Here is a 27,953-nt window from a genome sequence, read left to right as displayed (position 1 = left end):
TGTCACTCAAATCTTCCTAACCTCTGGTTTAGTTATGTCCTAATGTCTGTGTGCTTGTCTTGTTGATTTGTTGATATTTTGCATATAGAATAGGCTAAAGTTAAGATACGCAGGCAGGTGGTCTCTTCTCCACACTGTTCAAACTTGATAAAAGTCAGATAACTAGTATAGCAGCTTCATACATGTGAAACAACCTGGGAGATTTTTCATGACCAATAAACTCCTGATATAGTTTGACTGAGCCAAGGTAGCACTAATCCTGGTTCAGGTATCCGTGGCCCAGCTGGGGTGAGGAGAGTTCCTGGTTTGTGAACTTTGGAATTGCGTCCCTGCTATTTGCAGATAATGCGGCACATCCATACTTGCGGTTGCAAGAAGGTTTGCTGTGTCTCCCAGCGTGGGCGCAGTGCTCACAGCCCAGCACCGGGCAGCTTGATTGGCTTTTGCCAGAGGACACCAGAATTGGTAGGTCCGCCCAGATGTTGTTGGGAGTGCATACAGGCACGCGGAGGCCATGCAGACTGCTGAGTCACATTATGAGTTGCCATGATGATATTCACGCAAGTTGGATCAGCCTGTGATTTCAATTTTTGTCTTTGATTTTCGGTGTGGTTTTGAATCCAATCCTCAGTGGAAACTGCGGAGCGTCTCACTCTGACATTTGCACCTCCTCCGGAGAAAATACGGAGAGTCTGCGGAGTCCAGAGCACGTCTGAAAGCAGAATTCAACCCAACCCAGCATGTGGTACCTCTCAGATATTAGCCACCCTCTCATCTCAGTGAGGCATCTGATGTTGACACAGTACCGCTGAGCTGCCTTGTTTGTACAGTCACCTACTGACCACATAGACACTGTGAGCTGCCTGAAAGAACTTCCAAGAACTTCCCTTTGACATTTAACCCTCAACCCCAACCTCTGTCTCCTCTCATCCAAAGGATTTCAATCCATGGTAAATAAATATGAGTTTTTGAACCATAATTCTTTACATCTAATAAAATCCATCTCCCGGAGCAGATAACTGTTACACATCAGCATCTCTAACAGCTCACAATGAAGACAACTAATTAAACTCAGCTGCATTCGAATTTTGAATTACTCTGTGTTGCAAGCAACACTCTTGAGATTTGATGATTATGTTGCGGTGACGATGATGATGTCAGCTTGTTTTATCGCATCCTCCCAGCTCACAGCAGAGTGCCCATTTGTATGAAGTTTCTTCCCCATCTTTATTCTTTCATTTTCAGACCAATATTAATTCATTGTAGGTTCAGCTTTTCCAACCCCACTACTCAAAAATCGGCCTCTCTCTCAAATGGCCCCTGCTTGTTTGCAAATTCCCTCTGCTCCTGTTCAAAACTGTTTGTATCCACTGAAATATACTGTTGCACTAATGTCCTGACCTTAAGTTTGAGTTTGCACTCAAGCTGCTTCTCTGCGTTTTGAAAAAAAACTTCTGCTCTCAGATTTCTATTCTCGCTCTTGGAGTTTTGTGAAATAATCCAATAAAAACTCCCCAGCCAATAGAATGTCAGGAATTACAATGACCAATGAAATCATCACTGCCTCATTGGGCGTGTTCTTTACTTTTTAAAGCATCCCTTAGGGGTGGTATATCTTAACTAGGTTCAGCAGATCACACGCCAGCATGACTTATAAGATCAAGGACCTCAAATAAGTGTTTTGTTTTAAATGTGTGTATACTTTCTTTAGATTGAATTGGTAAGGTCTTATGTGTGGAATGAAAGGACGTGTACTGATATTTATTCATTTCTGGTTGTCCACCTGATAGTTGACCAGGTAGCACAGTTCTCTAAGTGCTCTTGCTGGTTTCACTGCCACTCCATCTGCTCTGCGTCAGTCAGGATGACCTGATGAGTGAACCTGAAGTGAAGATAGTCGAGGCTGGGGTCAGGATGGCTGACGGTGTAATTTGCCTTGTTGGGCAATCCCTCCAAGTTGTGACATCTAAGCAGCTTCTGTAGGAAAGGTGGACCATAAATAAAGGCACATTTCACTTCAGTTTGGGTAAAAAACATTGTGAAGTGTTCTGAAATGCAGTGTGGTCAACATACAGTCTCATAAATGACATGAAGCTAAATATGTTTTCTTCTACATTGTCCAAACAAACAGAGAAGCTACGAGAAGCTAAATCTTTAGTTATCTCCCTGTGGCTGAGATTGGAATAAACTAGTATCATATTTTTGACAATGAAAGGATTTCTTTAGCTTCATCAGTGACAGACTCCTTCTGTGCATACCGTGTCCGACTTAATCATTTGAATTGTTTTAATGTCGTAGCTCACAGAGGTTATTTCAATCTTTGATGTTTTATTGTGTTAGCAAGTTACTTTTGCTGTTGGTTATTCCTGTTCATAAACTCTCAAATGTAGATAACATACCACTTAACAGAAGGTCGAAAGTTTGAGTTCCCCCAGAAAGGTCCTGACACTGAATCCTGGATTGCAAACAATGGATGAATGGTGTGTGAAACAAAAAGCACTGTGTAAAGAAGTCCACTTAATAAGACTGGAAAAGTGCTGTACATATAAACAGTCCATTAACTATACACAGTCAATTTACTTGGCCTGTTTCTGCACGAAGAGGAGTTCACCTTTTTAGTCAAAATTGGTGAAGCTCGGCTCAGTTCACACAACCGAAAACTGGAGAATCAGTATTTTTTTGCTTCAATAAGAATTTATGCAAGATTCATCTCCCAAACTGGATTATGCTGTGAAATGTGTGGCAAATGTTGTTGCATCATGTGAGGCAGAAAAAAACCACTGAAACAATTTGCAGACTGTAACAACAAACAGAAATTATAATACAATGGAAACACAACGTTAAGTTACGCATTGGTGTCACATAACGTTACCACAGCAGCAGCAGTGCAAAGATACTCACGGAGCCGATGAGGAAACATTCAGAAAATCAGATTTAAGTGATTAACAGAAGCACGCTCCCCCAGTAGATAATTCTGATTTATCATCCTGTGATAACACATTTCCAATTTAGCAAAGTTTACAGGGAACCACAATCTTGTATCTTAGCCTGAAATACTCCCACACTTTAACTGATGATGCTGTGCTGTCTTTCTGTTGTGCACATGCAGAGCAGTTGTGCTGCTGTGATATTTCCAATGTGCAGAACTGACACAACACCTTATCGCTGGGTCTCTGCCTAAAATACTCCCACACTGGGGAGTTGTTTCAGCTCCAGCTTGTTCTCCAGAGGAATCAAGCTTGGGCTCATGGATGTACTGTCAGGATGTAATTTCTATAATTTTGTTAGGGAGTTTTTTTGACATCTTCAGTGTTTTCCCAGGGAATACTTCAAGCATCTTGATGATGAAAAATCAAACATATTTAGGGGAATAATATCGAAAATCTGCATTTAGTGGATCTGGTTTCATATGGGGATTGTTGGGCCTTCGTGGAGGTAGGCCAAGGAAGGATTGCCTTTCTAGTTCACAATCCAGATTAAAACAAATTCGCTACTGCACTTTCTTGGGCCCCTTACAACAAACCTGTAAAGATTGAAGTCCATTGGACGAATGGTTCTCAATTAAATACATTAATTGAATTCTAATAAGATTAACACTAGAAAGTCAAGTATTGTAGATGTTTTGTTATAAAATATGATTCATGCTGGCAAGGGATTCCCACAGTTAAACAGAGTAGAATAGTCACCTACAAGCAACACTGTAGGAAGTAAAGCAATCATCCACATTGAGGAAGTGAGGATTCCTTTGGTCAGCATCATACCTGGCATTGGTTGGTAGAAGCAGCCTGAGCACGAGGAGACGGACTCAAACTCAAGCACAGGACGTTTGTGCAACAGTATCTCTGAGTGCAGGCAAACAGCTTTGAGCAGTAGAGCAGATTAGCAGGGGGAGAAAGAGGGCAGGGTTTAGAAGGGAAGTATTGCAAAATCTGAATGAAGATAGGAGAGAAACTCCATACATTTAAGTTGCTCTTATAGCATCAAAACAGAGCCAGAATATCAGTCTGAAATTCCTGCATGTCTTCCATGTGCTTTTACTCAGAACATGTTTAATGTACCACGTGTAGTGTACATGTGCCACAGGAGGTCAGAGAGATCCATTTGGCCAACGATAGCAGTTTTAATTAAGAAAGACTTTTATAATGAACTGAATGCAGAGCCCCCCCTTTTTTACAGTAAAGGTTTTTTTCTGCCTCAGTGTCCAATAACAAAGCCAAATACTCTTTTTCTCACCATGCACTCGTTCCACACATATTATGTCTGAAATATATTCTGCCACCAAACATATTTCATTCTTACCTTGGCATCTGTATGTGTGAAACAATAAACTTAACTCATTCAGAGCTTTCAACCACAATATTCGACTGATGAACTGAATTACTATGGAAACAACTAATGACTGTTTGATTTACAAGCAGCTGGATAATGTAACATGGCCCAACTAATGAATCATTTATGTTTAATTTCAAACTACACTATAACACAAATATTTCACTTTCATCATCATCTCCTTTTTTCACAACTGTAAATGCTCATTAATGCTGCCTTTAAGAGACACTTCCATATCAAGCAATGCAACTGTCTTTTACATTGACATGGTTATTAAAGGGATAGTTCAACAAAAAAATGCAGATTCACTCATTATCTACTCACCACTATGCGGAGGGGTGAATGGATATAAATGTCAGGGGCTTCCAGAGGATGAGACCACACAAGTAGTATGGAGGCATATTATGGGTTTTTTTCTGTTGTTTCTTTACGTCTGATTTGACATTTACTTTATTAAGATCCCTTTATTGGTCCCACATATTACATGCAATGCATGCATGGGGTAAATTAGTCCCCCATTCGTGTGAACACAGCAGGACACAACACACACAGTGAACACACAGAGTAGTGGGCAGCTCACTGTTGGGGGAGTAAGGTGCCTTGCTCAGGGGCACTTAGTGGGGTAGGGAGAGTCCTCTTGGACTTGAACAGATCCAGGTCTGGTCCGTATCCAGGTATGTTTTGTCAGTCCATTACCTCGATTGTATTGGATTTGGCTGCAACACTGATTCCCACTGAATGTCCAAAAGTGTTTTGTGGACTCAAACACTTCACCCACCCCTCCATCAGCATAGTGGTGAGGAGATCACGAGTGAATATTCATTTTTCAGTGAACTATCCCTGTAAGCAATACATCCACTAGCGCTGAGTTTCTGACTACAACAAACATACCAAGGGTGTAGGAGGTTGTGTCAATGTACCTTTTAAAAAATACTGTGGCTAAAGGTGGCTGTTTGTCCCTGTGCCCAGGAGAAGTAACATCATATGGATGCCTGTAGTTTCTTACCAAATTGCAAAGTCTCTTGTTTGAACTATTAGCTACACTTCCCCCCATGATATACTGTGGTACTGCTCCATTTCATCTGTTGCATGTTGCATATCTAGATGCATCTCTGAGTACGTACGGTAAAACCAAAGCTAAGCCTATCATTCTAAAAGCAAACTAAGACCACCCTGGAGTTAGAGTTACTACTTTCCAGAACCTGATAACATAGTTCATATTATAACAAGGTCGATTTACAGATAACGTATAAACCATGACACATTTACTTCAGAGTTGAAGCCTACTGTTCTTTCTTATTGTAGACCTCAAAAGAGAGGGCAGGTTGTTGCAGAGGTACTAAACAGCTTTGGCCCATCCACATCCACAGGGATTTCACTCTGGTGTGGGGATTTCAAAAGAGAACATACTGGTAGCAGTATTGTTGTTGGACAAAGAGCAATTTTCCTCAATCTTTAATGACATATCATGGCAATTTTATGATTATTACGGAAAACGTATAACCTATATGTATTAAGATGGCTCCTGCTTCTTTAATCAATCGAAAAAAACTATTTTCTCATTATTTCCTGTGTGAAATCCTAATTTTACATCAATTTTATGCAAGTCTGTGTTTTTATGGTGAACCTTTTAACAAATGTGTTTCATATAAAAAAAGAAAAATTGCAATAAATTGTAGTGATAATGAAAAATGAACTTCCATTGGCTCTGTAATTGTTAAAAATGCTAATGTATGTCAAATCTTGTGAACTGTTGCAGAGCTATTACAAAATTTCTACCACTAAAGTCATAAATAACAGTAATATTCATCATATCGCACAAAAAACACCACTGGATTATATAACGGCTGTCATCTCAGTAATTTATCGGCTGTGGTTGGTTATCACAACCACAGCTCCCTTACATTCAGATCCATCTCATCCTGTTCTCTCACTCTCAACTGCTCCTCCTTCACATCTACACTGCATTCGACTAAACATGAACACAGCCAAGGCCAACAACCTGACAGAACCACGCAGAAAAATGAAGCAAAACACACTTTTAAATTCACTAAGGGAGCCCGGCAGGCTCATATTTTACTATACTCTCTCATGAGGCACATTAGCCAGAGAAAAGATATATAAAATACAATGTAGAAGCTAAATTTGAAATCGTAACCTTAGTGTGTCAAGCGAAGTCCCCTGCCCCCATACATCACTGACTGTATTTTGTGGGGTCTCCACACTCCACATCACTCTGCCATTTTGTCACCCTCCACTGGTTCTTACATCAGATATGTAAGTGCAAAAGCCTGGCATGGTAACGTGGGAAACAGCAGTGGGGAAATGGTGCGTTCCAGCTCTATTACACTGAAAGAGACCTCCATCTTAGAATCAGATAGAACTTATCTTTTACAAATGACTTAAGTGGGTCCTTATAAAGACATTTTTCTCTACCAACGCTTCTCTGCAAAACGGACACCGTCGACCTCTGAAGGTATTTGGCAAATTAATTCAAAATGTCCCATTTGAGATTGGCAAATTGCAAATGCAGTTGGCAGTAAATAGAGCAACACTGAGAGTCGGAATGTCTGCCAGAGGAACAGAGGGTTTCTAATGTTCACGACATACAGGGGCATTGGATTCAGCTTTTTACAGAGTTTCAGTCGTATCTCGTAGTAAGTTAACGGTCTTCATCAGTGGCCAGAGCAGCAGGGAGACTGTCGGAACATGTAAGCAGAGCCTTTCAGGCACAAGGCGTCAGAAATGATCACAAACCATCTTGAGATCTCTGCTGGTACACCTAGTGGAAAACTAGTGTTGTCATGACAGCTTTTAGGAACATGAGTGACAACTGGGGAACATTCAACATCAGCAATGTGTTAGCACCTGAGCAAAACCACACAGGAAGAGGTCAAAGGTCAACAGCCTGGAGTCACTAGGAGTCATTGATTGTGGAGAAGGATTAAGGACATTCACATGTGACACCACTCCCATCCACACTGAGGTCACGTGATGGTTATATGGACAACATTGTAATATAATTTGATGTGTTTTTATTTTACGAAGCGAAGATTGCAAGCTCATGTTATGCTCCAATCATGTGATGTGTCATTCTCCACAATCCTCTCTAGTACCCACCATCACAATTTGGAAGTCTATTTAAGCTGCAAACATTTCACATCTGTTTCTTGGCCCCCCCGCTGCTGCGTCGTCAGTATTGCTGCCGGTGGATTCAGCCCCTCCACCTCCCCAGCATCCACCTGTAGGCTTCGACAGGGGTGTAACACTTCAACTAATTGGAGCTGACCAGCTGAGGTACAGTGCTAATATAGGCAACTGATTTTGATGTAATTTTAAACTTTATCATTTATGTGGAATCGACAATGTGGGTGGTGTGTCAGTACGGCTTAGCCTGATGTACACCTCCCTAGAGATGTAACTACCATATAGTGCTGGGAATTACGGCTCTCTGAAGGGAGCCGGATGTTATGGCTCCGTTCAGCCTTTTGTTTTTTTTTGGGGGGGGTTAGACGTGAGGAGGAAGCCCGCACTTCGTCAGTATTCATACAGAATTAAGGAGACTGACGTCAGCTTGATAACTTACTATGATTTCATACAAATTCTGCCATTTAAAAGGTTTAAGTTTAATTCAAAGTTTCCTTAGCTTGCTAGTTATATAGCAACTAGACAGGCGACCCTGCAACACTGGCACATAGCCTGAAGGAAAGTTTAATTTCCCAAAATCAGGCCACAAGTAAAAGACTGTCTTGGGTTTAAAAGGGATCACAACAACTTGCTGATTATGTAGAATGGCTTTACATATACCATAAACTATCCTGAGATAAATAATGGGACATTTTCATTGGGCAGGGGCTTACTCTGATATAAATGTAGTGCATGAAGAGTGAGGAGTCGTCCCCCCCCCCCCCCCCCCCCCCCCTTACCCTTCTCAGAGAGGGTAAATTTCTCACTGTTCACGTAAAGGGGAACAGCATCACCTGTGTGGATCTTATTCATTTAGATCAGACAGTGGATGAAATTTGGGCACACTGATAAAAAGAGTGGCTCTCAAGTACAACTCGGTTCCCCTCATTCATACCAAAGAGCTGTGGATAGGAATCTGATTGGTTACAACACTACTACCATAAAGTGTAAGTAAAGATGGATGACGGGTCTCCACTTTAGCCATAATTTGTTATGGGTCAATCTATACACTGGAACCAGTAAGTGGTTGATGGTTAATGATCAATGCAGTGATCAGGGAAACGTGGGATGTACAACTGTTGGTCTGAAAGAAAGATGCAATGATGTTTAAATAACACAAGTGTTTGAACATAGACCACTGGTGTCACATACAGTGAGTATGGTGCCATGGGTGAAAAACAACTAGAGGAACAAAAACAGGAAACGGAGGAAGAGATGTTCGTAACTGAACTTTGTGACAATAGGATATGAAAAAGCTCTTTGGATTATTTGACCCCTCATTGTCTTTACAGTCTTCTTAACTCTGCAGTTCTTCTGATTCTGTAGACTCTAGCAAAAATAACTCTTTTTCTCAAAGAGCAGAAGCTTCCGGTTAACGCACACTGTTAGCTAACCAACACCGAAGCAAGGAGCTTATTATCTTAGTGACAGCACACAACATAACAAATAAAGTACAAATGTTGTCTTGGTTTGCCCGTTTATTGTGCGCCACAGAGAATGATTAACTGTGTCTCCTTGTGTCATTACCTCCCTGTTATGCTCATTTGAAACCTGTGTGACAGTGGAGGAAAACAGGTGTGTGCCTTTCTGCGCTAAGTGAACCGGTCGACTCCACCGGTACATCGTGTATCAAATGAAGTCAAGCTGCAAAAACATGAGATGTTGAACTTAGAATGAAGGGCAACAGTAAAATTGCAGTTGTAGCATGATGTCATAGTGATGCATTGAAGGCGGCAGGGTACGATATGTGGAGGTGTTATTTTAACAGTAAGCTCGTATAATGTGCACAGTTCGCTAAATTAACTTTAAATTGTCACATCAATATCGCTAGCTATTGGCCATATGCCTTTCCCACCATTCGTTGTCAGGTTTGTTGTTATGATACTATTGAATTGCTACTAATTCTTTTTTTTAAAAGATACAGTTAATAAGGTTTTTATTGGCCCGCAGCTCTAAATGAGCATTATATATCTGCCGGGGTTGATAGGGTTGTTAATCAATTGTGATGACTCATCTATTTCTTGGCCAGGATCAGGAACTCCCCACCCACTGGAATTTCAACACACTTCCAATTCCCCCAGCTCCTCCTGGTATTTTCTAGCTGCTGCTGCCATGGACGGTGAAATGAGTGAGGCAGCGGAGTTGCAACAGTGAAAAATCCTTGTTCTCCAGCCAAGAGAGCAACACAGAGCTGCAAGATTAATCCGGTGCTTCCTGGAAGTATGTGTGCCTATGAGTTCCTATTGCTGATAGACTACAGATTGATGAAAGTCACATTTTATTCAAAACACATCATAGAATAATGAGGAGACATACTTTTGGTATAGATGCTTCCAATGAGAACCCGACTTTTGACCCCGACACTTTCTGTGCCATGTTTTTGCATGTATTGTGGTGATGTTGAAAATGAGCCGTAAAATGACTCCTCAGAGAAAAATAAATCAGTTCCACTGAACTGTTTTGATTTGGTTTCACTCCAAATTTAATAAGATATGCTTATAAAAGAGTCTGGGCTCCACTTTTAGAAGAATATATTTCTAAAGCTACTGAAGCCATCAGACGTGATATAAACAACACATCACTAAAAATATTTCACGGCTCATTGTAATCCAAACATTACTGTTACAGTCATTCAATATGTTTTAAAAAACCTCTACGAAAGAAGAAAAAATAAATCTAAATAGTCATATTGATTGCCAGAAATTTGATCACGACCAGAAAACTCAATGCCAACTTTTGCATGGCCATTATTTACTCACAATAACCTTTACATTAATGGACTACACAGCCTTGAATTACTGCTGATGTCTATCTGTTAATCATTCAAATGTTATTTATTCCAATTCCATTTGCCAATACATTGTAGGACAGCTCTCTCTCTTAACTCTTTACTGATGATCATGAGTTCAACGGACAACCTTAACAGAAACAACACAGATGAAAGTTATAAGTGTTTTTGTAGCCTCAGACAATGGACCCTTCTATATAGTGATACCATCAATGACATGTGTTTACTAAATATATTCTTTCTTTGGGTGTTATTATCAGAAAGCACCACGTACGTTCCCATTGCTACGCAGATGACAACGGACCACTTGTATATATCCGAGAAGCTGGATGAAAGTGTTAATGTAGTAGTTTGATTATTGTAATTCCTTATTATCAGGCTCCAGCAGTAAGTCGTTAAAGACTCTGCAGCTTGTCCAAAATGCTGCAGCACGTGTCCTGACAAGAACCAAGAAAAGAGACCACATTTCTCCTGTGTTAGCTTCACTACACTGACTTCCAGTTAAATCTAGAATAGAATTTAAAATTCTCCTCCTCACCTTCAAGGCCCTTAATAATATGGCACCATTATACCTTAAAGAGCTGATAGTACCTTATCAACCCACTAGAGCACTGCGCTCCCAGAATTCAGGCTTACTTGTCGTCCCTAAAGTCTCTAAAAGTAGAGTAGGAGCCAGAGCTTTCAGCTATCAAGCTCCTCTCCTGTGGAATCATCTCCCACTTTCAATTCGGGAGGCAGACACCATCTGTACGTTTAAGAGTAGGCTTAAAACCTTCCTTTACGATAAAGCTTATAGTTAGAGCTGGTCCAGGCTTGTCTTAGACCTACTCTTAGTTATGCTGCTATAGGTCTAGAAGGTCGGGGGACACATGACACACGGAGCTTCTCTCTCCTCTTCTCCGTCTTTATCACATTTATGTCTCATCAATACATGTTACTGACTTGACTTCTTCCCCGGAGTCCTTGTGCTTTATCGATCCTGTATCTGTATCGTGTTGGCAGCTGATCGTGATCGTATTGGCGGATCCTGTATCGTGTTGGCAGCTGATTGTGGATAGTGGTGGTAGACCATGATCGAGGTGGCAGCTGATGGTCGATCACGATGAAGGATCACGATAGTGTCAGTGGATCATGGTGATGGATTGTGGACTATGGTGGCATCCGATCGTGATGGTGGATCCTGGTGGTAGCTGATCGTGGACTATTATTTTCAACAAGACTGCATGATATACAATATGCTGACTCAGATACACATTACTGACAATAACTCCTCAATTCATTTATTTTCCATTATGCTACAAACTGTTTCTTCTAAATAAATACTTTTATATTGCTGATGTTCTCCTTTACACGTGACATCTATATCACTTCTGTCCGTCCTGGGAGAGGGATCCCTCACATGTGGCTGTCTCTGAGGTTTCTACGTTGTTTTTACCCTGTTTAAAGTTTTTTTATATTATTTTTTTTCCTTACGCTTGTTGATGGTTAAGGGCAGAGGATGTCGCACCTTGTCAAGCCCTATGAGACAAATTGTGAATTGTGAATATGGGCTATACAAATAAAAGTAGTTTCAAAATGCTGCAGGAACTTGAACTCAAAGAAATCCAACATTACACCTGTCTTAGCTCCTTTGTATTGGCTACCAGTAAAATTCAGGATATAATTCATAATCGTACTCCTCACACAGAAAGCCCATAAAAGTCATGCCCCATCACAAATTAGGGCTCATAACCCCAAACTGTCCAAATAAACCTCTTCTCTCCTAAAACACAGGCTCTCTTGTGGTTCCAAGAATCTGTAAGAGCAGAATGGGAGGTAGAGCCTTCAGCTACCAGGCTCCTCTCCTGTGGAACCAGCTCCCACTCTGGGTTCAGGAGGCAGATACCATCTCTACATTTAGGGTTAGACTCTTTGATAAAGCCTATAGGTAGGGCTGGATCAGGTGAGTCCTGAACTATCCCTGAGTTATGCTGCTATAGGCCAAGACTTCGGGGGGGAACTCCCATAATGCACTGAGCACTCCTGTAGTTTGTGCTTTTCTCTCTGTCCTCATTGTGCAGGTGTCTCTGACTGCAGAGCTGCAGAATCCAGACTGGACTCTACTACTTAAATATAATTATTGCTAGTATTACAATGTTATTATGAATAACACAATTATACTTTTAACTATCATTATAACATCATCCCTCTTCTTAAACCAGAGTTGCCCACCCTGAGTCCACTTATGTTGAAATCTATCTGTTACTACTTGTAAGTACTTGCTCATGGTGGGAACTGGTGGGTTTCTATTCTACGTACAATATTCTAAATAACCTTGAGACAATGTATTTTATGATTTTGCGATATACAAATAAAATTTCATGAAAGATATGTGAAAAGGTAGATGTCATATGTACACTCAATATCTGCATTCATTCTAAAATAAGCGAACTTATCAATATCATTCATTATGTGTTGTCAGCCAGAGACGAGGGAGGTGGAAGGCGGGGTCGACCTCAGATCCCTCTCATATTCTGAATTGGTTTCAGGCTGGAACATGTGCAGATAGATATAAAAAATGTGCCATGTCCAACCAATGCCTCCCATAGTTTCAGTTACCAGTTAATTCATTGACCTCCACACCGGTAAGAGGATGAGGCTGCCCCTGGCAGGCTTCTTGATCTTTGACTAATCAGAAGACAGGCTTTTAAGGAGGCTAGACCTAATATTAGTCTTTTCAGACACAAGCTCAAAAGAGAGGCTTCATAACAGGTATTTTGAGATGAATAAGGACTTTTTTAATGAGCTGTGAATCACCTGCTCATCCAGCTCAAAATAAAGAGCTGGACATGACTTTCATAGATCTCCTTTAACAAGAATGCTGTCATGAGCAGACTGATGGATGTAGATCTGACACAGAATCAAAACCTAACCCACCTCTTCCTGGGTCAGAGTGACATGTATTTGTCTTCAGCCCTGTAAGTGCTATCAACCTGATGGTTGTTGCACCAGGTGGAGAATGTCAAAATGTGACAGCAACAGAGTGAACTGATTGTATGAGGGAGAGAGTTTAAAATGGAGTGTGTGAGCTCCGGAGAGAAAATATAGGAAATTATAATTCATTGCTTAAGCCACTGGCTGTGCCAAAACAACCAAGCTTAGAGAGGCTATAAACAGAGCTGGGCATAGCAGCACCGAGGGAGTCAACACAAAGTTCAGGGGAGCCAGCCAGCATCTCAATATTTCACCCTCCACTGATTCATCCAACCACAGAGCTGTGAATCACTAGGAAATCTATTCGCTAGACTTCCATGAACTACCACAGAGTCTGCACTTTCCTGGAGCTCCCTCCCTCCTTTCTCTCCCTGGCCTATTTACCTGATTAACATCAGAAACCAACAGTGAGCATGGGGGTCAGAGTGTTAATGCAGAAAATGCCTACCACACTTTTCAGTGGATCGCACTTCCCTCACACTGGGCTGAAGGAGGAGAAGGAAAGGGAGAGGGAGATCGCAGAGTCCATCGGGGGCAGGTTCCATCCGACCGTGGCCCCCGTGCATTGCATGGAAATCAGTCAGGCGTAATCAGTCATCCCACACAGTACAGGAACATGCCCGCCGTTAAGTTGTTTACATATCCCCGAAATGACTCTGGAGTGGGTAATAAGTGCAAATCAATGAGCAGAGAGGGAGAGATCTGGGTGAACGCTGCAGCCCCTGATGTAGCCCAGACTGACAGTGCATACCCACATGATGGATTAGTGCAGCTGGCAAATTACATCTCTCTAATTGTGCAATGCAAAGTGCATTACAATGTATCACTCGAGCTTTAATCTCAGAAAAACACAGGGCTGATGTTTGGTGGTGGAAAACAACGGCACTTACGGATAATTCCTGCTTGTCACAACATCTTATTTTTGTCATCGCAACGTTGTATTTACCAACTCAAACTTACATGGAAGAGAAAAACAAAGGCAAACAGTGAAATTGTTACTCAAACTATCTGTTGTAAACATCCTTCACAGTTTTATGGATCCGCTTCCTGAAACAAACTATTTGTGCAAAGTGTACAAGACATGATGAACCCTACATGTGGGGCTTACGGTGCACTCTGTTATACTGTGTCTCTTTCATGGTGATGACGACGACAAATGAAAAATGAAAAAAGAAAAAAGAAAAAAGAAAAAAGAAAAAAGAAAAAAGGAACAAATGGTTTTGAGGAAGGATTAAATATACTGTACAAAAAGCATTTCATCTGAAGCATTGAAACTTGTGCAAACACAGTTTTCCTGTGCGATGAATGATTATTAGAAGCATTCTAAATGTTGACCAATGTAGTTCAGATAATCTGAATAAACTGTTTGCTTGATGATCTTGTGTTTCTAAGAGTCTGACTTGGTTGTAGCATTGCACGTTCGTGGATATAATATTATAAATACCTAGGACAATCATAAGGATGGCAAACCTGTTACCAGCTCAGTTAGTTTCAATGTGAACCTTCTTTCTATTCTACCTAATAGAAATGATATTGTGGAAATGTAAAAACATTGACTCAAGTGACATTAAGAAACAACAGAGGACAGAAGTGTCAGTGACTCAGTGAGTTTCACAGTCATTTGCTGATTAGACTTTGCTAACATTAGCATACCCATCATACACTACTGGTCATACCAGATGAATTATGGCTGCTGTGATTTGCCTCTATTCCGCATATGGACAGCTCAACTATGGACTGAGCTCAGAGACTTCATTCAGTTTATATGACATCAACAAATTATTAAAATTATTAAAACACCCAAGTGTTTGCTTTTATCACAGCACTGAAATCAGGGTTTCAAGTTCAAATGGGGATTATTATCAGCAAGAAAGAAACATCGATGATTCATTTTCTGTTTCATAATTTAAAGAAAGAACAGTCTTTTTATAAGGAGCAAAATGTGAAAATATGTGTGGTCTGTTATGATCCGAATGAAACAAAACAATAACTTTCACTCAGAGTTTGTTCACAGTCTTTGGTTTATGATTGAGGCCTCATTGAGAGGTTTGTATGTGTAATCAGATGTTGTCCTCCTCTGTCCCACAAACTAACATCCTGTGGGTCCCTCCCAGTGTTTTGAGGACAGAGGCAGAGATGAAGAAGTAGAGTCTTGTTTTAGGGGAAGCAGGGAAAAGTAGGCTGCGTGCATTACACCAGATCTGTAGTTCCACTTCTCATTTGTAAGAAGAGGAATGCATCATAAATTAGTTAAAAGTTTCTCTTTTTAACAAATTAACTGAATTCTAAATGCAAATAAAACAGAAGACAACCGAGATTTAAATGCAATATGTTTGATAAGCATTACCTAGGTAACTAAAAAAGCAATATATATTTGTCAACTTTGTAAACCATCCACATGAAAGTCAGCACCTCTGAAGACAATCACATTGGGGGTTTTTTTCATGTCCAAATCCACAACATCCAGTGTGCACTCATGTTTCTTGGGCCTCTTCCTACTGCTTGGTAATCACAGATGGGGTCATTCAAGGTCAGGCCTGTCAGCGTGGCTCCCAGGAGAAGCTCTGAAGGCCAAAAATCCAAACTATTTTTGAATTCTACTGGGGGCTGAGCCTGAGACCAATTTCAGAATGACTGTAGCACAGGAAACTAATCAGCTAAATGCATGTAGATGGAATTTGTTGCTTTTTTAGAGTTTAGTATAAGTACTTCACATCAAGAGGTTTACGAGGGGAGCAGCGCTCTCCCTCTGATGTGAACAAGTGAACACAAACACAGTGGTGCATGTGTTCGGGTGTTGGAAGGGTGATACAGCCTGTAGATGGACTGCGTATGTAAACAATTATGTTTGTGGGAGAAAGTACTTCTGGTTCCTTGAAGAAGGTCTTGGTTTAGGGAGTCGCTTTAATAGGCAACAAAGTCCCATTTTGAGACCTTCACACAACGACCCCTGTTCCTTCCTTTGACTATAATGACAATGTTTACATGGACTCCGATATTAACCTGATTAAGACAACAGTCTGAATAAGACACTGCCATGTGAACAGCATTTACATTTACATTAACCCGAATAAGGCCAGACTCGGAATACGCAATAATCGAAGTAAGACATGTAGAGTATTTGGACCGTAGTTGTGTTATGTAGACATGTATACGTCTTAATTGCGGTTAATACAGCAGTTACCAACTGCTTGACAACACATGTCCAGGTTGTAAGTAAGATGGAAAATAAAAAGGCGTTGGGGCTTTTGCAAAATTCGAAACTACCAAAATGGTATACAATACAACATCATTCATTACACAATTTCAAGTTGGGGTTGTAAGACTGGCAGAATAATGACAGACATAATGGTGTAGGGGACGTAATGATGTGAGTCATTATCTGGCTATGCTCTGTGACATGTAAACTGGAATATGACTGAAATATTACATTTGCAACTCATGCAAACAGTAATTGAAATAATGTCCTATTCTGAATAAGGTCAATAGTGGTGTCTATGGAAACGTAGTCGATGTCTCAGTGTTTTGGAGGCTGACATGCCAACAAAGTCAGTTAATAACTCATCACGACTATAAATTCTATTTATGTACAGTTTTTTTAAAGTAACATGGTTTTCACAGGACATTAACTGTCACTGAAAGAAAATAAAAACTGATCAGATTATTGTGTTTTTCCTCATGGCAGTGACGCAAACCCAGACCAAAGTGCTTTTTATGAATGAAGCAGTGATACCGAAAGACAAAACTAGTAACGTTGCATTTGAAAATTGATTCATTCTATTTGACAAAATGGGCAAAACAGACACTGGCTCTAGAGAGGTCCTTTCAGTGTTCAGCTGTTAGCTATCTGCAACCTCACCATGAAAGGTAGGGTAAGTTGTTTCTGAAACCACTTTTATAATTTGTTGAAAATCCTCTCCACATCCCAGTTGCCATCAATGAATAGGGTTGTCTGACAGAAAAAACAGCCTGTTTCTTTGGCCCTTGCAGGGTTGTAATAAAAACGGCCAAATGAAATGATTGGCTGGCGTACCTGTTACGTAGAACTAAATTGAGTGAACCCAGATGCAAACACAAGATAGCTGAGGTAGAGAGCACTGTAAATGATACATTTACATGAACAATATAGATGAATGACTGCAGAGTCCTTGAGTGGGGGGTAGCCTGGGGCTGAGCTAAAGGTGATTGGAGGGAGTGGATGGAGAAGCTGATGAGTCCAATGTCTGTGTGTCCAGATCCAGACAGAGCCAATAGAGCAGGAGTGGGAAGGTGACAGGAGTCGGGTTCGGATGACTGTAGAAGCGGGAAACTAGGATTAGCAAAATTGTCTAAGGTAAGCAAAGCAACAAACTGACTAGTCCCAAACTGACTGTCCACTAGTAGAGTCTACGATCTGGTGGAGTTGAACCGACCTTGAGACCTTCCTGCCTGTTTGAACCCTGCCGGTGCTCTCCCTCTCGTGCATCCCCTGAGTCTTCAGCCGGAGACACAGCTGAAGCAGAGACAGTAGCCAGAAGTTTGCGATCAAATCATAAAAAGGTCGGCTTCTAGCAGTAAATGTGCGTTCATATGTTTTGGGGGCGTAGCTTTGACAAGAGGACCAATGGGAGGGGGTGGGATGTATCCATTTCATATTTGTGTAGCCTGCTCTTGCTAGCCTCTCCGGACTTACCAACCCTAGCTTTATATGCCAATAAAACCTACGCACTAAACCGTGTAATGTTGCAGAATAACAACAACCTGCAGATGATGCCATTGAAAAAAGGCCACTCTGAAGTTGTTATCTTAATTTTGGGTCTACTCCTGGCTGATTTGACGGCACCTGTGAGATTTAAAAAGTGGTGAAATATTTTATTCTAAGCTACTGTTGCTTCAGAGAATATTTACACAAAAAAATGAAATCACCAAATGAGAGAGCTAAGTCTCCATAAAACATTGTGCGTTTAGACGGGGCCCGAGCCAGTCACCTGAAGGCTCAGCGGGTCTCACTGTTCAGGGCTGCGTGCAGACAGCAGCGCCCTGGGAGTGCTTAGCTGTAAGTGTTGAGCTCCACTGTTGAGAAAGACCTATCCCTATTATTCTACCTCCACATCATGCACCGACCTTCATTTATCAAAGCTGAGTCCTGGCCTGGGCTAGTGACACACTGGGACTGCACTTGTCATCTAGACCATACATTATGTCAGTTAAAGCTGTTTTTTATTAGCTGGATGACAGATAGTTCTTTAATTGTTTTGTTATTTTTCTTCTCCGTATGTGAGAAAACACGGAGCTCGAACATGGGAATGTGTGGCCTCTGCTTTTGCTATGTTTGGATAGAAAAATGGGAAAGTCTTACCGAGCATGTGTGAGGATTGCTAATGTGGTAATATATAGAAAGCTGACAGCACAGTGACGTGTATCGAGGTCTCAGGACATGGTTTTAATTAAACATATAACAGAGAAGGCTTTATAATAAATAAACAACTTAATCAGTGTGTGACGTCAAATCCCTAGGGAGCCCGTTGGTGAGGTGGTGGTGGTGAAGACACTGAAAGGCAGGAGGTGAGAGGTGAAGGCTGATCCATCTCTGATTTTAGACAAGAAGATCTCGGTTTATTACCAGGGAATTAAAACAAAAAAGTATCTTATGCAGCAGTGCCTAATCTCTTTCTTGTGGCCTTTTGTAATGGATTAGTGTCAACTTGGGACCTGACATCATCTTTTGGTTATGATCAGTTTAACCACAGAAGGAATGACATAATTAGACTACAAATCATTCATCAAGGAAAACTGCTCAACATCTGCTGTTAGCAGCTTTTTAAAGGATGGAGATTTGTTCCTTTGCTCTGTTCTGTTGCATTGGGCCGTTTCACATTTTGATTCGATTAGCACAGGGTAATATTAGTGGCCTTTTTTCCATTCAAGTGTCAATTCAAGAAAAGCCGCATGACAGTGTGACAGTGAACCAGCACTGACCCTAAACTAATGCAGCTAAATGAAATTCAGATGTCACTCACTGAGTTATTCACTTGCTTTCATATGTCAGTTCATGAGAACTTGAAGACAGACCTGAAGAATATAGATTTACTACGGGTATTATTTACTACGGTATTAATTAATCATTCCAGTTTAATATAACTATTCTGCTGGTTAATGTAAAATATAGGCAGCTGAACCCACTTTGCTCCTCCTATTTTTCAAAGTTTGATCTAAATGAGCTCCTGCATTTCAGTGATTTGATTTTATGACCCAAATACATTTTTCTTCTGCTCATCTGTGGTCAGGTTGCAGTGGCAGCAGGCTATGCACGGTATTTCAGATAAAAACTCCTGGACAAACCCTGAGATGCACTCCTTCATTTGGGGCAGTAACTCATCCCTAAGCTGTCATCAGACCTGGAGGTGTTGCCTCTCATTCTGGCTGCTCCACACTCGGCTGCAAACTGCCCCAGTGCACTCTGAAGGCAGACCACATCATCTGCAGTTCTTATGTTCCAAACTTTGGACACTGCTCGCCTTGGCTGTACTTTGAAATTCTGTCCAGGATTATCACAAATCAGAGACAACACCCAGTGCATTTGTCTTACACATACGACACAGCTCCATCTTTGGTTAGACAAGGACCAGGTGGCTAGTAGCAGCGACCCTGGTAACCCTGTATCCTGCCTGCAGAGGCGGTAACCTAAGAATCCACTGGCGGACATTAGCAGTGAGGGAAGCCATCAGGGTAAAATAGGAGGCCATTTGTCTCAGGAGTCTCCTGAACCAGAAGACAGGGAGCAGGAGGCCAGAAGGGCTGCAGCAGTCACCTTTGGTGTGGGAGGAGGTTTTGGAGAAGGACTGTCAGTTGGCCTCAAGAAAGTTCTAACAAATAATAAGATGACTCGGGGAGGGAAAGCAGGGTACAGGCTGTATTCAGCCAGGGAGGAGAATAGCTGACGCAAACTGGGAATATTGTTGAGTGGTGGAAACGGCATTATGTGGAGCTCCTGAACCTGATGAACATGCCCACTGGGGATGAGTACCAGTCTGAAGACTGGGGGGAGCTTCACACTGGTCCCTGGGAGAAATTGCTGAGGTGGTCAAGATGCTCCTCTGCGGCAAGGTGCTGGGTACGAATGAGATGCTGAAGACTACTAAATATCCTTTCTAATGTTTTACATACACAGGCCTTTCACACTGCTTATTATAGTTAAAAGTTAGGTATAATTATAATTTTTTAAATATTATTTATGTAAAATTGCAAAGGAAGTGTAACATTTGTGGCAATGACATTAAATGAAGTTGCTAAAAGAAAGGTATCACAGAATTTGGTGCTGCTTTACTTTATGCTGATACAGTCAGACCGAGTTAAACAGGTGTCATCATGGGCCATCGAAAAATATGTAAATGGAGTTTCCTGACTAAACTTTGATAGTCTGTACATTTTGACATTAACAGTTGACATAATTTTGATTTAGCTTAATGTAAATTATGTCTATTGATCATTAAATTCCATTTTTTTTACATTTTATGGTAATGAGCTGAAATGAAGTTAGCTCAAATGGAGGGTTAGGGTTGATTCTTTAGACATCATGCTGAGAAAACAATGTAAATGTTGCAGATCCACACCAACGGCTTAATGGGTTCCTCCTATCCCGCCATGAAGTTTGGTTCAAATCTGTTCAGATACTCTACTACTCATATTTCTCAAACAATGGAACAACCAAACCAACAAACAGACACAGGTGTGCACATGACCTTGGCAGAGGTCAAAAGTTACAAAATGCAGTAACATTAGTGATTTTGCAGTCACTCTAGGAATATTACCGTCTGTCCCTATTTATTATATTATTTGCTCCTCCTGCGTCCGGTCTTTGTGCTAAGTCAGACTAACTATAGCCTAGATCTGACATAACATGGACATGCAGAATGTATCTTTTCATCGAACTGTGGGAATGATGAACATATGTATTTTTGGACTGCTCCTTTATGGAGCTGCTTTTTACAGTTTTTAATTCTCGTTTCCTTTGCTTTTCTCAGTGCAGCCATAAACGTGTTCGTTTTCCCATCATAGTTTGTATAAGGTATAGAAGTTTTTATTTCCCTCTGTGGGCAGCTGTGCAGCAGCTACTGGTGTGATGGGAAGTTGCAAAGCTGAAGCTGAGCACTGGTCTGGACCCAGGCTTATTTGTCATTTACAAGCTCAGCTTTAACTCTGATGATTTCCAGATGTTACAGATGTTATTACCACATTATTGCTGCTGGTAGAGCCCCAACTGTGAAACCAACCACAACAGGCCCAGCCTCAGTGCTAGCGGTGGAAGTAGAAGAGTTTGACTCTGTGTTGTTTCTTTTGGCTACAGGCCACTGGGGCCTCTAAAGGCTTTAACTGATGTATTTAGGAAATTTGAGGCTCCAGCAAAGAAATCATGAGGTTTTTCAGTAGAACGTTGAAAGTGCAGAGATTCTGATACTTATTGTATATACACTCACTTTTAATTTTTAAGGAACACCTAGCTAAAACAGTCTGATACAACAGGCCTGCTCCAATGTTCAGCAACTGTTGCTCATTCTCGAGGATATAGTGCTGTTGAACTGCACTGTGTCAGGTCCACAGGTGTTCCCATTATTTTGTTCACTGCAATCAAATCGGTGACTGTAGGCTAATGATACCTTTTAGTATAATGCCACAGAGTTCAACGGCACAAAAAGGTCACAGGTCATTACCAGTAGTCAGTGGACAGTCGGATGAAGATCATGGAGGACACTCACATCTAGAACAGAGACAAAGGTTTCCACCTCCACCAAGAAGGAACTGCTGATCATCATGAGATCATATAACTCAAAAAATATGCACCGACAATCTGCTGAGGAAAACTGTGTGATGCAGTGAAAGCGAGCGATAGGACCTTTAAAAAGTAACTATAAAATGATTGTGTCAGGCCACTATTCCTCAAGAATGAACATTCACTCACATCTCAATCAATCCATCTTTATTGGCGTCAGTCTAAACACGGAGAAGAGATTAAATTAAAAATTAAAGATAACCATTCATGAAACTATTAATCACTGACCAAGCTATACTAAAACAAGACAATATATATGTCAATAAATATATACATAAAAAGAAAGAAATTTGATGTCCAGAAAAGATTGCTTGCTCTCAACTTTCCTGTCCCGTCTCCTCCAGTCTTCCCTTTGCTTATACCTCAAATCTACTGTTGACATCAGCAGTAAAGCGAGGTTACATGTGTGCCCATCAGGAGAACCACTCCATTACACACACTGGGCCAGTGGCTCAGTGTGACAGGAAAGAAGCATCAGAGACAGATAAAGAGAAAGTGTGTTAGCAGTGAGATGGAGCTGGAGTCAGGACATACAGTAGTTGTCAGTGGACTGACATTACCACCTCTGGGCCCTGCAGCGGTCATTTCCTCCTTATCTTTTCATCACACAGCTGATTAGTGCTGCTCTTTTCTAAAACATATTATCTGCAATGGTTTTGTTGATGTGTGTAGAGGCCAGATGTCATGATAGGGCCTAATCTTCCAACTGATTGTACACACTTGTATGCAATCTGTTCATACCACAGAGAAAATAAAGACATTATACAGTCCTAATTGTTGCCAGACAAATTTTAGAATGCATGTCAGTAAATAAAATGGTAACGCACATGGCTGTGTAATTTCCCAATTAGAAAGTTTCTGGGGAAAAAAAAGACATGTAATGAATATATGTAAAGTTAGAAAGAAAAAAATGCAACAGTTGTATAAGGTTAAAATATTATTTACAAACAGATATCACAATGAGACCTCTCCAGTTGATCTACATTAAGAGGATTCTCTGTCTCTAAAAAAAATGGTTTTGAAATATGCCAAGGATGCATTATGTAATTATATAGCTTACGCAATCATTTAGATACATTTCCAGAAAATTGGATAAAGCCTGGTTCAAAATTCTTGTTCCCCTTTGCTGACATATTAAAGCCGAGGGTTTTAAGATAGGCTATCAATGATATATGAACAAGTGAAAAACCCCAGAATTTACAACAGAGAGAAAAAAAACTGGTGTATCATGTTGTAGACTTTTTTTATTCTTTTTTTATTTATTAAATATTTTCCAAAAGGAGACACGCGGAGCTAAACATTACAATATTAAATCTAATTTATCTCTGTCTAAGTCATTTGAATGGTTGAAAGTCCGTTTTACGAGCTCCCGCGAAGGGAACTGTCGCTGTGAACTCTGGGTAATGAAGTGTTTTCGTGTTATTGGCCGCTCGGTTAGCCCGTTAGCTCGTGACGCCCGGAGCTCCGCTCAGCCTCACCTCCGATGGCCGGTGAGAGAATGATGAGCGGGAAGACGGTGCTGGTGACCGGGGCTAACAGCGGGATAGGAAAGGCCACGGCGGCCGCCATCGTGAAGCTCCGGGGCCGCGTGATCATGGCCTGCCGGGACCTGAGCAGCGCGGAGGAGGCGGCCCGGGAGATCCGAGAGCAGACCGGGGCCGACAGGGCCCAGCTGGTCCTCAAACAGCTGGACCTGGCCTCCCTCACATCTGTGCACGCGTTCTGTCAGGACGTGATGAAGGTAGCGACATGGCGTCATGTCACCGGACAGCCCGAATACCCCAGGTGTCAGCAAGAAAGGAACGGCAGGCCAAACGTCATTCATAAATCGACCTATTTTATGATTGGACCTCTGTTATCTAGAAAACCAATGTACTCAAAAGTTTATATTGTTCATTATGTCCTTGACGAAATGCCACTCTTTGATTCGGCATAGATTTCAAACCGCAAACAACATGTGCTTAATGACACCGTCAAAGTTATAAGTCTTCTGCCTTTCCCCCAAAACATGAACACAAATACTCTGATGAATAATGTTTCGATATTTTATTAAAATAGTAGATTTCATATGACATATATATCAAATAAAAGGTGATTTCACACGCACTGAAATTTAAAATAAATAAAGGAGAATAAAAACAATTAAGACAACTTAAATATAGATATAAACAAATAAGACGTGAAACTTTATTGTTAAAATAAAATATATAATACATTATTTTAAATTATTATACATATCACTAAAAAGGAAAGTGACAAAAATACCTGAGAGTAAACTGCTAATCCCAACCGATAATGTCCTGCTGCTAATCCTTAGAGTTAAAGTAAAAAAACAATGAAAGGGTGGCACAGGTGATCAGTTTGTCATCAGTCAAATCATCCCACTTATGGGCCGCACCCTCTCAGATCTTAATGAAACATGCTGATTTGGTCTCATGAGAAACTTATGGAACTGAAATGTAATGGAGAGAGATATGAGCTAATAAAATCTGAACTTTATGGGGCTCTGTGACTTTCACTGGTCATATCTTCTTTAATTGGTCAAATTGGTTCCCATATGGTTTTAAAGGTCTTTTCAGCTCCATATTTATCTAAACAGTAAGCTATCCTCAGTATGAAACATGACAGGATTATTTTACGTTAGTTCATTATGTCATCAAGACCTCCAGAAAGTTAGGTTTTTGAGTTGTTGCTGAGACATCCTGACTCTGAAGTGAAAACCCATCACTTATTGTTTACCATACCACACTAACAGCAGCTAGTGATCAGTGTATGGTCAGGAGTAGTCTGATCATTTTATTTTCACACAGCTTCCATCCCATATTAACGCATAGTGTATACTGTAGATTATGGCTTATAAATATTACATAGGAGTGAGACACATTGTTGTATATCCTCAAATGCAGGTTTTACACTGAATCTGAAGCACAGCCTGCACAGTTCACAGTATGCCATCAAAGTAAAAGCACACAGATTATCTGTCTCATAGTCTCCTCTGTGCTGTTGAACAGGAGGAGCCTCGGCTGGACGTGCTCATCAACAACGCTGGAGTCTACCAGTGTCCTTACACCAGAACAGAGGACGGCTTTGAGATGCAGTTTGGGGTCAACCACCTGGGCCACTTCCTGCTCACGCACCTGCTGCTGGACCTCCTGAAGCGGTCTGCTCCCAGCCGCATCGTGGTGGTCTCCTCCAAGCTCTACAAGCACGGTCACATCGACTTTGAGGACTTGAACAGCGAGCACAGCTACGACAAGGCCTCCGCCTACAGTCGGAGCAAACTGGCCAACCTGCTGTTCACCTGTGAGCTGGCCCACCGACTGGAGGGCAGCGGCGTGACGGTGAACGCCCTGACTCCAGGCATAGTGAGGACTAATCTGGGGAGGCACGTTCATGTCCCGGTGTTAGCTCAGCCCGTGTTTAACCTGCTCTCCTGGGGCTTGTTTAAGAGCCCCGAAGAAGGAGCTCGGACTTCAGTGTTCTTGGCCTGCAGCCCAGACGCAGACGGTGTGCAGGGAAAGTGCTTTGCAGATGGTCGGCCTCAGGTTCTGCTGGACAAGGCCACAGACCGGGAAGTCGCCAGTAAACTGTGGGACATTAGTGAAGTCATGGTGGGCATTACCACATGAGTTCAAGCTCATCAGGAACAGAGAGAAGTGAATGATCTGAAATCAAATCAAAAATATTCAGTGTCTTGCTCGTTACAGCAGTGTTATTTGAGACGCAATCATATGCATCTGCTTTCAGTCACTATTTCCGTCTATATATTTTCAAATTTATAGTGAATGACAGAGGGCTATGTTTGTGTGATTTAGGTAAGGGCTGGCTATCAGGTTCTCTACTCTGAGGAGTATGAAGGTTTTTCATTGAAAGCTCTGTGGGTTAAATAATAGTAAACATATTATCATGATTTATTAACATTTAAATCAAAATAAATTTTCTTTCAAGGTATGAACAAAAATCACAAGGGCTCTAGACTTGTCATATGAGTCATACATACATTATGATCAAATACATTTGGAGTAAATATGCTGAAGTGTATAAAATATGTTAATATATACTAGAATATATTCAATTAAAAATAAATGTAACTTAATGCCAAAAAAGGAGTCATTTGTTTGTCATGTCCATGATAATGACTTGAGTTTGCGTTTTTTTCTGAGTTTCTTTTCTACAGTTAAGATGCAGCATAATATTACATTTGAATAAAAACACACTGCACTATACAATTTCACAATTCTGCTATATTGTTATCAACAGTAAGTTATAAGATTCAGTTCAATCGCTTTTATTAAAGATGGATCACAACAATTTGCAGTCAACAACCTGTTCCAAGTAATGTAGAAGACTACAATAAATATGATACTATACAATATGAGATTCTACTTGTTCAGCTGTTGATCGCAAAAGACTATTATGAAGCGTATTCAAAACATTCGAAAAGCTAAACAGATTTTGTCATATATAGCAGAGATTTATTGGCTGAAATAAAATACTTGAGTACTCAACCAATCAGGCATGTTCAGGCGCTGTAGGCTCCACCCCAAGGGTTCCTGTACTTTAGTTCCTGAAATCTTAGACCCTGGTCTGGAGTTCCTGCGAGGCTTCCAAGTTCCTGGGGAAAGTTCCTGCAGAGGAAACGCACCTTTAGGCAGAAGTTTCTTCTCAGACAGAATTCAATGTCTTGAGATCTGTTTTCTTTGAAAACATGACGTGTACTGTAATTTCTCAACAGGGTCTCTGCTCTTTGGAAGCCGCTCCTTGTATTAACATACCTTTGATAAGCAGTCACTTACAGTAAAATGATTGCTGTAGCCTACACACACACACACACACACACACACACACACACACACACACACACACACACACACACACACACACACACACACTGACACTGTACTCCGGATGTTGGATTGCAACGAGCCACTGAGCCCCTGAAGAAAATCATGGGTCTTCATGGGTTAGTTAAGCTCCAATCAGCCGTGCTGGTTGCTCTGAGCGTGGTCATTAGCTGTATTTTCTCTCGTGGTCAGCCACAAATAAAGCCCTACTCCCTGGTAGTCAGACCTCCAGGATACATAATGATTTTCCCACCTGCATTCTTCATTAGGATATTTTCTGGATCATTTGAAGAGAGAGGGAAAACAAGGTGGAAACACAGAGGCAGCCACTCTATCAAATCTATCTGGCACAAAACCCTGCTGGGGCCTTTTAATGGCAGCTCCGTCCTATTTATTTTACAAATAACTCCCAATTAGTGCAATTACTGAATTTAATGTTCTTAATCGGTGCAGTAATATTGATAGGCTAGGTACTGCAGTGCTAATATAGATGTGAGGCCCTCACTTGAGCCGCTGATGCAGCACATGATGGTTTAATTAAAAGTGCATTAAGTCTGTCTCTCCCTCAGCTTCTGTTGGACTCACTGTGCTCAGGCCTCCAGCACGATCACCTCATACCTCACAACAAGCACAAGACATATTTCACTGCTGCTTCTTCATCAGGCAGCTCCGTCGCTCCGGTTTGGACGAGAGAGGCTGCTGTTCAATTTGGTTCAGAAGTTCATGCTCCCCACAGGATCAGTTGTGGTAATGTGATTTTAACATTGGTGTTAAACCAAAAAGCTGGAACAATAATGACTCCTATTGTGACCTTCCAGGAGATAACAGATAACTGTTACTGTGAGTTATGCACATCGTCACTCAGTGACGCATTTCATTTTAATTTTCACTTTCACTTGAATGTGGATCTAAATGCTTGTGTGCAGAGAGCAGCTTGCTGTGGAGCTAACACGCTGATGTGGACAAAAGCCTGTCGAACACAGTAAATCAAACATGCTTCAGACTGACTTAATTACCTCCGCCA

The 27,953-nt window shown here is 41.1% G+C and overlaps 1 protein-coding gene and 1 long non-coding RNA gene across 2 annotated transcripts; both read left to right on the top strand.

Moving 5' to 3' along the window:
- Positions 1 to 4,881: 4,881 nt before the first annotated feature.
- LOC117756429 lies at positions 4,882 to 26,937 on the top strand. The gene is made up of 3 exons (XR_004612809.1): positions 4,882 to 4,893; positions 8,611 to 8,620; positions 25,944 to 26,937. It is a non-coding gene; the product is annotated as an uncharacterized LOC117756429 (long non-coding RNA).
- rdh14a (retinol dehydrogenase 14a) lies at positions 23,473 to 25,963 on the top strand. Its single transcript, XM_034576938.1, has 2 exons — positions 23,473 to 23,826; positions 25,097 to 25,963. The coding sequence occupies exons 1-2, from the start codon at positions 23,569 to 23,571 to the stop codon at positions 25,712 to 25,714; spliced, it is 876 nt and encodes a 291-aa protein (XP_034432829.1). The 5' UTR covers positions 23,473 to 23,568; the 3' UTR covers positions 25,715 to 25,963.
- Positions 26,938 to 27,953: the final 1,016 nt, after the last annotated feature.

Source organism: Hippoglossus hippoglossus, chromosome 22 (genome assembly GCF_009819705.1).
Source record: "Hippoglossus hippoglossus isolate fHipHip1 chromosome 22, fHipHip1.pri, whole genome shotgun sequence".
Taxonomy (NCBI): Eukaryota; Metazoa; Chordata; class Actinopteri; order Pleuronectiformes; family Pleuronectidae; genus Hippoglossus; species Hippoglossus hippoglossus.
Note: the sequence above shows the minus strand (reverse complement) of the source record. Positions and strands in the feature narration are given on the sequence as shown.